This window comes from Athene noctua, chromosome 1 (assembly GCF_965140245.1).
Source record: "Athene noctua chromosome 1, bAthNoc1.hap1.1, whole genome shotgun sequence".
Taxonomy (NCBI): Eukaryota; Metazoa; Chordata; class Aves; order Strigiformes; family Strigidae; genus Athene; species Athene noctua.
Window position 1 is genome coordinate 38,242,503 of NC_134037.1, and position 12,564 is coordinate 38,255,066.

Here is a 12,564-nt window from a genome sequence, read left to right on the forward strand (position 1 = left end):
TTGCCACTTGTTTCGTATCATTCCATTTGTTTCATATCATAACAGTATGGCCAAACCAGAACATTAAAACCAATATTTTCTAGTAGGCAGTAAATAGGGAAGTAAACATCTCCGTCTTTTAAAGAAAACTTAGAGAAACACAGGAGAATATATTGTCAGAAATAATCCTGCAATGTGAAGGAAATTCACTGAGTAAGGTAATGGGGATTTTCCAGCAAATTCCTATAATTGCTCACCTATGATAGAATTTTAACAAGTTACCATACAAACCAACATAAAAAAAGGTTTGCCTCCTTTGCCCCTTTTGCTGGTTGTTAAGCAGCAATTAACCAGTAAGTCCTTGTTGGTCACTGGTTTGTGGTTCCCACAGTAAGAGATATGCTTAAATGAAGACAGGAGCACTGAAGCCAGAAAATCTTAACCTTTGTACCTAAGTTAACTCTGATGAAGTTTACTCTTTTCAGCAAGCACTCTCATGAAAGCAAAGTAATGCATGGTTATAAATCTTTGCAAGATTGGTAACTGAATTCCCATTGCAGGATTGGACTTTATATTGATGGTATTGAGCTCTGCTCCAGCGGACAGTGAAGTCAGTGGAAAGCCTCCCAGTGACTTCCACAAGATGTAAATCAAGCTCAAAATGAGCACCGAGCGTCCCGATTATTTTTTATGGAGCTTGCTAGGTACCTTCCATGAGACCTGCAGAATTTAAAAATAAATGATCGATATTAAAATGTAAAGAAAGCTTTAAGGACATACTTGGCAGTGAGTCAGGGTCGGCACTTAGTCTGGACGGTGGAAGTTCACTGAGGGTGGTGGGTACAAAGGTGTGAAGGAGGCTGGCACCACACACTTCGCCATCGGGGTGAAATGGTGGGAAGGGAGGGTTTAGTCAGAGGCAACGAGTAACCATCTGGCTGTGTGTAGGGAAGTAAGAGGATGAGGGTTACGATGGTAGTAACACATATAAGGCTGCCAGCTACATGATTCTGAGTCTTTAAGTAAAGATAGGCCGTGTCCTCACAGACCCACAAGCTGATGAGGGCTGTAGGGATTCCCCTCAGTCCGTGGCAGATGAGCTGACTGATGAAGGGTTATTTGGGGTTATCTGCTTATCCTGTTGATTAATAACATCTGTTACACTGCTGACAATATTGAGAACTGTACGTCCATAGCAGAGAGTGAAAACAGTCAGCGCCATTTAACTCCTGCCAGACGCGCAGTGTAGGAGAGCCCTCTGGCCCGGTGGCCCGTCTCCTTGGCGTTGTCCCCGCTGCCCACCCTGACAGAAACGTGCCTGGGTGGCCTGTCCAGAATGGCGCCATTTTCCACCCCTTCACCACTGTAAATGGTGGCCACTGGGGCCGGACCCGGGCCCGGCAGAGCAGAGGTGGCGGCTCCACACAGGGTAGGACCAGGAGTGGCCAGGCCAGGGAGGAGCAGCCCTTTTGGCGGAGGGGATGCATTTCGGCGCATTGTTCATCACAGGCTGGGGCCCCCTCGACCTGCGGGCAGCGCACCTGGAGGGCAGCACAAACCCCTCCTCAGCCTCTAGGACGCGAATGGTGGCACTCGGCAGCGCTGGGGGCACGGCACCTGGGAGCACGGCGGCTGCCCGCTCGGCTCGGCTGTGCTGGTGAGCCCTGACCGCCGGTGCGCCGGCCCCCGCCGCGGGGACAACGAACTACAGCGCCCGTCGGCCCCTGCGCGCCGCCCCCACCTTCCCGCCGCCCCGCCTGCCTCCTGTCAGCGCGCAGCCCGACCCGGCTCGCCCGAGAGGGGCTGCCGCCGCCGCGGGGAACGGGGGTGCTGCGGGGGGCGGCCGCCCGCGGGGGGGGCGGCGGCGGGGTGGAGCGGGGCGGCCCCGTCGCCAGCCCCGTTCCCGTCCCGGTCCCGTGCGGGGGAGCGGCGTCCCCGCAGCCTCGCTGCCCCGTCCCGTCCGGTCCCGTCGGCGCGGCGCGGCGCGGCTCATGAGGTGAAGATGGTGATCCGCGTCTTCGTCGCCTCCTCCTCGGGCTCGGTGGCGGTGAGTGGGGGCGAGCGGCGGGGAGAAGGGAGAGGAGCGGGGACCGGGGCCGCCGCGGCCAGGGCTCAGCCTCCGCGGCCGGGGAGCGCGCCCGGCGAAGCTGCCCGGTGGTTGTCACCGCCGCCCGCCGTCCCCGTCGTTGCCGAGCCTGCCCTCGGCTCCGAGACTGCCGCCCGCCCGCCGGCAGGGACCCGAGAGTCAGAAGGCTGTTGTGAAACGCGGGTCTGAATTTGCCGGGGTTGCGTGTGCAAATTTGGGGAAAAAAAAATAAAAATGACAACTTCCCCCGCCGCCTCCCGAAAGGCTGCCGAAGCGTAACTTGGTCTTAAATTGCCTTTGGCAAACCAAGCGCCCCTGAAACCCCTTCACAGGGGACAAGTATTGGGTGTGTTTAAAGGGTCTTAAAGGGGATTAAAGTGGGCTAGACTTGCCCGCCTGGGAGAGGGTTTCAGCTCCTTGATGCAGGGGGAGCCCACCCTGGGCATGCCGAACCCTCCGGGTGCGGTGCCTCGGTGCGTGCCAACTACTGCAGGTTTAAAAAATAAATAAAAGGGGAGTCTAGAGCCAAACTTCAGGCCACTAGCACCGCTTTGAATTAAGAAATACTCTAGAAAAGGTATAACTCCTTTCCAAGTCGGTTTTGAAAGGCATCACTGCGTCCTCTGCTTGATTGAAGCACATATATAGCTTTCTCTTGTTGAATTAATTATGCATGTGACCTATGAATTTTCATATTTTCATATAAAGTGACAGCCCTGTTTTCTGTTAAATCAATCTGAGCATAAGTGTCCTACTGAAATTGTTCTTTAAGAAAAACATCAGAAGGCTTTAGATATGATTGCTATTCTTTATGCTTCATCAGTGAAAGCAGCATCGGTTTTGCATTGCAGAAGGACATAGCACTGTATTTTCCCATCTGAAGGTTTATTGTGTATTTACTTCCTTCAGCCTTTTACTTTATGATATGTGTTTTCAGTTCAGTGGCATGGTGACAGGTATGTGTTCTGATATGTTTTGGCATGCAGTGTTCAAAAATGCTTAGTGGTTGCATTACAGCTAATAAAAACTAATTATCCATTTCAGTAGCCACCTGCGTAACGACAGAGCGTCTTCAGGACTCTCTAACCCATGTTCATCAAAGCATCCATAGTAGAAACAGCTCCTTCCCCACATGGGCAGTTGGTTTATGCTGTGGTAGCTCAGTATTGCTAGATTTGCTTTCTGTTATGTGCTTCATAGCTTAAACAGTAATGCATAGTTTTAGATTTAGTTTTTGTGGTAGGGGGGCGAAAGGGCTACATAATTAGCTCACCCAAATCTCCTGTTCTGACCAGTCTGCAAATAGGTTACTGATGATCGTTTTTGATTCTGTCCTCTCCTTCCCCTGTCTCTGCCTGCAAGGTACATACCCCATCAGCAGCAGCAATATCACCCTCTTGACTATCTATTAACCCAGGAAACCAAATCTGGGTAGACAAGCAATTTAATTTGCACATCAGTTCATTTGCTGACTTTTTTCTTTGTTGGACAAGATGACATATTATATGGATAACAGTTTGCATACTGTTGAGTCAACTTTTTTCATCTAGACAGCAGTACCTCCAAGTACAGCCTAGACAGAGATAATTTAGTGATTAAAGGTACTGTTACATGGGACCAGAACTGTGTCATCACTTTTCTGTCAGTTTTTCTTCACCTGTGTTGTCACACCATTTAAGAATCTTTGTTATGGGCTAGGTTCCTGCTGTGCTCAGTGTGCATCACTGAGGCTTTTTTCTGTGGGCTTTGCAGGGGGTGTCCATATATATCAGGGCTATTGAGGAAAAGGACAAGAAAAAATTATTATCAGCTGGTTATGTGAGAATCTGCATCTGGAGAAAAGGGTGATTACTGTATTTCAGGTCTCTAAACAGGGAAGTTTTAAACTTATTTTCATCCTCCTAGAACTAAACATTAGTGAAAGGCAACAAAAAGTGTTTGAGTCATGTAAATCCTTGCCGTCTCCACCAGCCTTCAGCACAACTGCATCAAGTACTTTTTGGGATCCTGTGCAGTTCATGAGACAGGATGGTTTCCTTGTCAAGAGAAACGAGTACCCCTTACAGATCCTACTCAGTCCTCTGCTAAAAACAGTGTCAGAATCCATGGTTTAATTTCCACCTGTAGGTCAGCTTTGAGTCAGATTGTAGGCTAGCTGCTTGTGAGAGTGGATGTGGCTGAGGTTTGTATCCGACCGGTAATTGACCAAAACTGTCTATATGTAATATTTGCTGATAAACTAAAATCACTCTCATAGTGACATGATTCACTTTCCTAATCTCACTAGAGATACTTTATTAAATTCCGTTTTATTTTAAAATGACGTGTAGTCTCTAGAGTAAGCTTTCAGTTTTGTTTGTTACCTCACCAACCGTGTGCTGTTAAAGCAGGGATGCTTCTTAGTCCTCTTTCCTCTTTGTGCCTGGAGTAAGGCTGGTTTGAGTTTGCAGAGAGGGAGGGATGAAGACAACGATTTGTTTAAATAAAAAAATATGCATCAATTTCCATATGTTAACTGGTGAAAGAGATGATATTACAAGCAAATATGAGCTAAACTCTTTGTATACGAATCCTTTTGAAATCTTTGGAATACTCAGGGAATGATAGGCTGAAACATTCCTGAGAAAGATAGTGTTAGTGTAGTCAGCAAAGGCTTCAGTTTGCATAAATACAACTTTCCCTGGGAACTTTTGAAATGTTTGTCGATCCTGATACTTGGTGTAATTTATTTTGTGCTAAAGATGAAAAAAAATATGTAATAGTCATACATAATTTATAGTTTAGCACATAAAATGTTTTGGGGGTCATTCTGGAGAATGAGAAAAAGAAATAATTGGAGTGGAGGAGAAAAAGCAAAGACCAACATGACCCTTCCTTGCATTTGGTCTTGGACTTCCCCCTGCAGCATCTTCCTAAAACCTTAAGGTTCTTAGACCCCTGAGATGTAATGGTAGTAACTATGTTTTGTTGTTTTTAAAAACAATACTTGTGAATATGAATGCCCTATGAGCTTAAAAGAGCTCACAGATCCCAAAACCTAGCTGTTGCTTTTTTTCATCTTCAGTGTTTATGGAACTGTGGGTTTACCCCATAGGGATGCTTTAGACAAGTTCCTGGGACCTTCTTGAGGGAAGGGAGGAGAGTGGCATTGTGTATATGTGTACATTTCTAAAAAACCTCGTGTTGTTTTAAGCATGCATTAGGCAGATCCAATTGAATCACAATGGGAAATCGCTGAATAGGCAGACAGGCATGTTTCTACAAGCCTTACTGTCTCCTACTTTTTCTGACCTGAATTTCTACTTGTTGTTGGTAAGCTGTGTCTCGAATTCCAAGCACTTCTTTGTAGAACTGGGGAGGCAGGCTTTACTACTTCTACCTGATAAGGACAATCAGTGTTCTTTTGTACTTAGGAGAAAGGCGACTTCAAAATTAGCGTTTACTTTTCTACCTCAGCTTCACTGTTTTCAGGAAATAGTTTATGTCCTCATTTTTCACCAAATTATTCCAAGGTAACTGTGATTTAATCTGATTCATATTTCCCAGTCTATCAATAAAAATTGCTACTGTAATACATACCGACTCAGTTAAATGGTTTTTGATGTTTTAAAGCAGCTCTACTTTTGACAGGAAGCTGGTAGCATGAACTAAGTAACTCTATGCCTGGAATTCCTGTAGTTATCTAGAAATTACAGAGGAGACTTCAGTCTTCTTGCAGTCAGAGTACTGAAGATCAGGTAAGGGGAATGTCATTGAAGAGCTTTCAAATAATGGAGAACCTTCAAACAATTGTCTCACTTGTGTTTTCTCCTCTGTGATAATAAATTATTGTCTTGGAGCTTCATCTGTTAAACTGAACAGATATTGTAGGAGAGTTACTGAAATAACAGTAGGTAGAATCTCCTCTGACCAGTGAGAGATGTGAAACACTTTCCTACTGAAATTTTTGTGTGTTCACGAGATGTGTAAAACACATATCTGAAGTGAATTCCGTTTAGTGTACAAGGGCAAGGGCTGCTCAGTCGCATTCTCTATGAAAATGTATTTAGGGGGACAAGAGGGTTTGGTGAGAACAGCACCAACTTGAAATGAATAGACTTTTTTAAATGACCAAAACTTGGACTTTGATTCTTGCTACTGAAGAGAATTATGGATTTTTTTTTACCAGGAAGCTTGATAAGATAGGTGCAGTTGTAATGAAATTGTTTCTATAGCAAATATTGGTTTTATGAGACCAAACCTCTGCTTTTGTTTAAGCATATTATGGAGGTCAAAACAGTTGGAATTTTTGTTTCCTGGAGTGACTAAATCACAGTATAAGACATCAGAATGCCAGAATAATTCCATGCATGTTTGTTTGGTTCACATGTTGTTCAATAATGTCATGAAGACAAATACAATGCTAGCATTCTTAAGGCTAAGCTTGTCTCCTAGCGATAATGATGAATTTCAGCTCCACCCTTGTTTGTACAAAGTCATTGCAACTCAGCATTTCTGACAGCACTTCTCAGGAACAATGTGCTTCTTGCTGAGAGGTGTGGAATAAATTAGTTTAGATTCAGTCACTTCTAGAATATCCACCATCTAACAGGTTTTTTTGCCTCTCTGTACCCCAAAAATACAACATTCAAAACTGAAACTGATTTGGTTGAGTGATACAAGTGCTTTCTGTGAAAACTTGAAATGGTGGTCATTTGGAGGGATTTATAACTTGTTGCATGTGATTTACAGAAAGTCAGCTACTATGATATAAAATATTAGGCTTTGCAAATTACAAACATTATGATTTTTTAATATTAGAAGCTTGTAAAATCAGATCATAGCAGCAGGTAAATTAGCTCTTCAGAAATGAGACTATAATCTTTACAATTAGAAGTGATCCTCCAATATTTACATGGGAAATAGACAATACTGTGTTTATGCATTTAAAATATTGCTAACATCTGTCAGCATGCTGAGGATTGGATCCTCAAAGTCTGATTTATGCATCTCATATGAACATCATACTGTGTCACTTCACTTGGTCAAGGTAGTGGTGCTTTTGGTTGTGCACCTACAGAGTAGTGCTGTAGCAATGGCAGCAATACTGGAAGAAAAGTTTGATCCCCGCTCAGTCACAGGACACATCGTGTATCCATGTCTTGGACCTTAGCAATTATATTGTACCCATAGGAGAGATTTGGGGGCTTTCTGGATCTAGTTCCTTTTGCTGACAGAATTAGTCCCCTCATCCTTCCTCAAGTTTCTTATTTCAGGTCAGGTGGCTCATACTTACCTTTGCTGGCTTCTGTCAGTCCTGTTTCGCAGGGTTCATGTGGCAGAAGGAGCCTGAGAGCCTCACTCGCTACTGTGAATTCTACGAGGCAGAGAGCAGCCAGCACTGAAGGCTTTAGCTATTTTTCACCCTAAGGGGGCCCTCTGTGGATCCAGCTCTCAAATCTGTATTCCAAAGAAGTCTAAATTATAGTGACTTGTGATGGAGAGAACTAAGAGTCTCTGAACAGCAGTACAGATTAAGGAATGTCTTCAGGAGGGAGCTGGGTGAGGACTGTAGTCACAAGGATACAGGTGGAATTTAGACCATCTGTGTATGGTATTCAGTACCTAACTGTTGCACCATTCTTGTATGCTCTAGCACTTTTCAAATATTTACATTTCTTCTTGGCAGATAGATTGTGTCAGAAATAATGCTACCTCGAAGAACATGCTTTAGACTACATAATGTCATGGGCAGTAAGACCATTACTGACCTTAGATTACAGTTGTTGCTGCAATAAAACTTCAAAGGAGCTGGTGTTCTGACCGGGTTTCCGAAGACTGGAGTGTGCATTTTGACTCTCTGTATACTGATCTGCTTTGTACAGACATATGGTTCAATGTCTCTAACGACTATGCAGTGACATTTTCATTAAAGATTTAGTCCTCTATTTTGAATATATTCACATGGGTTGGAAAGAATAAAATGAGTAATAAAAGGCAATTTGTTTATTTTGAGAAGGTTTTTCCCCTCTGTTTTTCTATAGAGTACAGCAGTGTCAAAATGCAAGTCCCTGAATGGACGTACTTCACTAATGGTGACCTGTTCTTCTTAATCTTCCATCCATATCATCAAAGCCTAGAAATTCTTCTTCCTAACTCTGGTCATAGTGTCAGCAGTCGCAGGAGGTCACCTATAAGTGAATTTGATTACATTAATGAAAAAAAAAAGAAGTAATAGCTAACTTGTATGGAATTTATTTCTACAAATTACTTTTGGATTACTTTTATTTTCCACATTGTTTTGTGAAATCAAAATGAATTTGGGCACTTAACTCACCTGTCTGTTTTCTAGTGGGTACAACCCAGGAGGAAAGGCAAGGAATGAAGGATATGCCATTCTTTGGTTGTCTCCATTTTGTTGTCTGGCACTAGTAAACCAACATATAAACTGCACATTTACAGTTGTCTTCGTCACATTATTCTCTGCCAACATTGTTCCTGCAGAAAGAAACTCCATCAGAGGGGCAAGGCAGTCAGCTCTCGTGCTGTAACACATTGGGTCACTGCAACTGCTCACTTCAGTGCTGCTGAACTGGAGGCCTTGATACCAGCAACTTACATCTGGTGAATTCAAACTGAAAGCAGCATGTTTTCCGTATGCAGTCTACTGCAGGCTGGGTGTCTTGTTTCTTGTCACTACAAAGGTTGCTTAGCCAAGGGACAATGAACTGAATTCCATTATGTTTGGGCATCACAGAACTGCTTTCCCAAAATTTGTTTGGCTATTCTTCTGTAAACCTAGGTCAGATATTCACTTCCTCTCTAGAGTTTTACATTTTTTCCAAGAAGTCTTATTTGGGCAAAATATGCTAAGCACCAGAGTATCAGTGTTTTGGTTTTTTTTTTTTCCTCTTGGAGGTAAGTACCTTTGTAAAAAGAGATATTAAAAGAAGATGTTGAATTAAAGTCACTGATGGATTAATGCGAATGCTGTGATCTGCAGTCATTTACTGGGATGTGGTGTCTAGTGTAGTAAATTCATGTAAGATGTGATCCAAGGTTCCTTGAAACTGGTGAAAACATCTTCATTGACTGACTGGGATTTCATCCAAGCCAGATGGCTTCCATGATTACCATTAAACCTAAATGGTATCTCGTGTGTGTGAAAGGTTCAGGACTTTATTAACGTGTTTTGTTCTAAGTGTTTTTATTCATGCATTTAAATGATACAATGCTGCTGCCTCCAATTTGGAATTGCTTGACTAATGTTTGCAAACATGTCCTCATTAGCAGTAAGGAGAAATGAACCTCAGAATATAATCTTCTACCTAAAATGAAACAGGTGAGTTGTTGATAGAAGGGTTGTATTGGACTCCTAAGCCTCTGTCCTTGGACAAACGACAGCAAGTAAGTACCAGTTGCATGACTTACAGGCCACATAGTAGGCAAAAGAGCTGAGTTTCCGGAATCTCCACCATTCTGGTGGACAGTGAGACTAGAAACAAATAACTAGCTCTTGCAAAGTTATGCCTCTCTTCTATTCCTGAATGCCATTTTTAAAATCTAAGGACTTATAGATAAAATTCAAGAAACTGTGAAGACATAGCAAATGTGAAAGTGTACTAGTCAAAGTTACCTAATAGTACCAAAGCCCAACAAAGCTTGCCAATATAACGGGATATATTTATTCCATGTAAATTACCTTTCTCAGTAGTTGTAAGAGCTTTAAAAAAATACCATATTTTAACTGATATGTTGAAAATTCTGGTTTTAATAGTCTTGTCAAAGGTGAAGTATACTGCTGAATAAGTCCATTTCACTTGCTATATGAATGCTTTTTATTTTAATTAAAATCCAAGCAAAAATTAAGTCTACAGTGCAACAAGTTTCAGTTAAACTGTGTTAGATTCTTTCTGGTACCCTTGTCTACAATCTATCTTTCAATTTAATTATTTCACACAGTTTATACTTCTGTTTAGCCTAAGAGGGAGATGTAGAAAAATGAGGATTTGTGGAAAAACAGTCAGCATTTAAGGAAGTTCTTTGTTGTATAAAATCAGTACCATCTGTGTCTTTATCAGTATGAGTGCAACTTGGAGATAAAGAGTTGTCACTAAGCTGGTAACCCAGAGTGTATCATTTTAGTAGAAAGTACGCTAAGGGCAACAGTTTCCTCACCTTCAGCCTCAAGTGCTGGCCTCCTAAGGAAGTCTATCCAGACAGAAATACTGCAATCTTTGTTTTGCTTGTAGTGTGAAAACTTGACAAGAAGAGTAATGAACACATGAATGCTATAGTCCTTGTAATCTAGTCTTAGTTGAAATTTACTGTATCCAAAATCATGATCATATTCCAGTATGTCAAGTGGTTTTTATCAGCTTAATGTTTTGATAAGTTTTACAGAAGACAGTTAACATTTTGCAAGTCCCTTAAGTTGGTGGATTTCCTTCTTGACAAGGTGAGGGGAAATGTGGAGGTGGTGGTAGTGTTTCTTACCTGTGTCTGTTAATGGAAGCAGTCTGCAGTTAGCTCTGCAATAGCTTGGAAGAGCTTCTGAGTTCCTCAGTAGCCATGAGATTGTTTCCTTGATCTTCTCTCCTGAGGTTGGTACATTGTTTAGTCAGCACTTGTCGGATGGGCAGATGGCGTCAATTCAGAAGCCTAAGTTACTATTGACTCTCATTTCTAAAAACAAACGTCAGATTCATTTTAGTGGGACTGATGTTGTTGAGCAAAGTGTGACATGATCTTTCAAGGACAGACTCAAAATTGGTGAACTTAAGATGCTTTGACTGGGAGGAAGGAGTGACTGATATGCAAATATTGTGCGGGCAACTCATTTAACATAGTAAGGAAACATGGTTACAAAACTTTCTTGTCTTCCTTGGGCTTTACGCCTCCATCTTTGAAGTATTTTGGGGTGAAATCTTTTGATTCTTCTGTTCAAGGCTGTTGCAGTCCTTCCATTCAGGTGTGCTACTTTACTGTAAGAGTTATTTGTCACCACTCTGAAGGGGCTGAGTCTAAAGCATGTGGATATCCTTCTTTTGGAGTGGTAAGAGCTATCACGATGATGAACCTTCTTAAAACAAGTTATTTCTATCTCATTACAAGTTATTTCTGTCTCATTAGTGGGAGAAGAGAAAAACTACTGGGTTTTACAACAGTAAACAAGCTTATTGAGTCTAAATTTAATATTGTACTACAGTATCATCGATAACAGTATGCCCTTCTGTTGTTGTCCATCTCCCTTGGGTAGGATACAGCTTGTCTTGACAGTTAAGAGTTCCAGGATTTGTTGGTTTTGATTTTGGTTTTTTACCTCTGGATAACTATTCCACACCATTCCTGGTAAGACAGTGTGGAAAACTGCAAGTTGTTTCTCATTTTGCTGCAAGGAATAAACTTGCAGAAGTTAATGGCTGGGAGTGACATTTGCATATGTATCAACCTGCCTTTTGTTTGAATATACATATGTAGATGTGTATTTTTGCATACACACATATGTGTATATATATAGTTTGTATATGTTATGTATATTTATATCTGTGTGTGTGTTTCTTAACCTTGGAATCACCAGTAGATGCTAATTATCACTTGATAAAAATAAACCACTGATTTTTGTATCCCCAGAAGAGAAATAATGATAACGTCCTGGTGCCTCACATTGGTTGCTCGAGATCTGTCGGCATCTGTCAGGGCCCTGTCAAAAGTGACTGCTCCTTTATTCTAATGGCTGGACCTTATGGAATTGTAACCATTGGATGTCTTGTCTTCTGTATAAGATAGAGTCCTAAAATCATGGTGCTTGCTCAGCTGTCTCTGTTATTCCATGTGTCTGGCCTATACTTTAGAGCTTTACTTATGTAACATTTCAGAAAATGAAGTACTTACAAAACATCAAAATAGTTATAACAATATAAGGTATCCACCAATATAATTATGCTGGCTAATGGGCACATACAGGGGCATAAATATTTCCCTTCCTACCTAGGAGAGAGCTAACATCAGTGTAAACAATGTTATGAAGATTTTTATCTGAGAGCTCTGAGAGGGCTAGTAGTGGCAGTTTGAAGACCTTACTGCTGATAATTTCAAAATTGCTCTTCTGCCTGTTGCAGAGCTCCAGGACAGAACATTTGCCTGCATTCTAGCCTCTTCACTTGCAGCCTTGTGTGTTTGCCTTCATGGGTGCTGAAGGTGGGCTAGTAATGCGTTAGGCTGTGAAACTGAGCGTCTGCGGCACCAGGACACATCCAGTTTTGCCACTGTTGCAGGGATGATGATAACTTTTGGCAAGCTTCTGCTTGTGACAAAGCCTTAAAGAGCCACAGTTTCTGGGTTTCTGAACGTCCCATTTCATGGGAGTGTTGGGTTGCAAACTCTGCCAGCAGGATTATGCTCAGAGCTTTTTTTTGTAGGCAGAGCCCTGAAACCATGAACTTGTACTCCATATTAAATGCAAATCAAAACATGATATTGTGTGTTCCCTTCACACATGCTTATAGGTTTTTCCTGTT

At 42.2% G+C, this 12,564-nt stretch overlaps 1 protein-coding gene across 1 annotated transcript in view; it reads left to right on the top strand.

Moving 5' to 3' along the window:
- The first annotated feature begins 1,768 nt into the window (after positions 1-1,768).
- SH3BGRL2 (SH3 domain binding glutamate rich protein like 2) overlaps positions 1,769-12,564 on the top strand; it is a 49,801-nt gene continuing 39,005 nt past the window's right edge. The window contains exon 1 of the mRNA XM_074895952.1: positions 1,769-2,026. Within this exon, the coding sequence (XP_074752053.1) occupies positions 1,982-2,026 (45 nt within the window). The 5' untranslated portion in view covers positions 1,769-1,981. The remainder of the gene's footprint in view (positions 2,027-12,564) is intronic.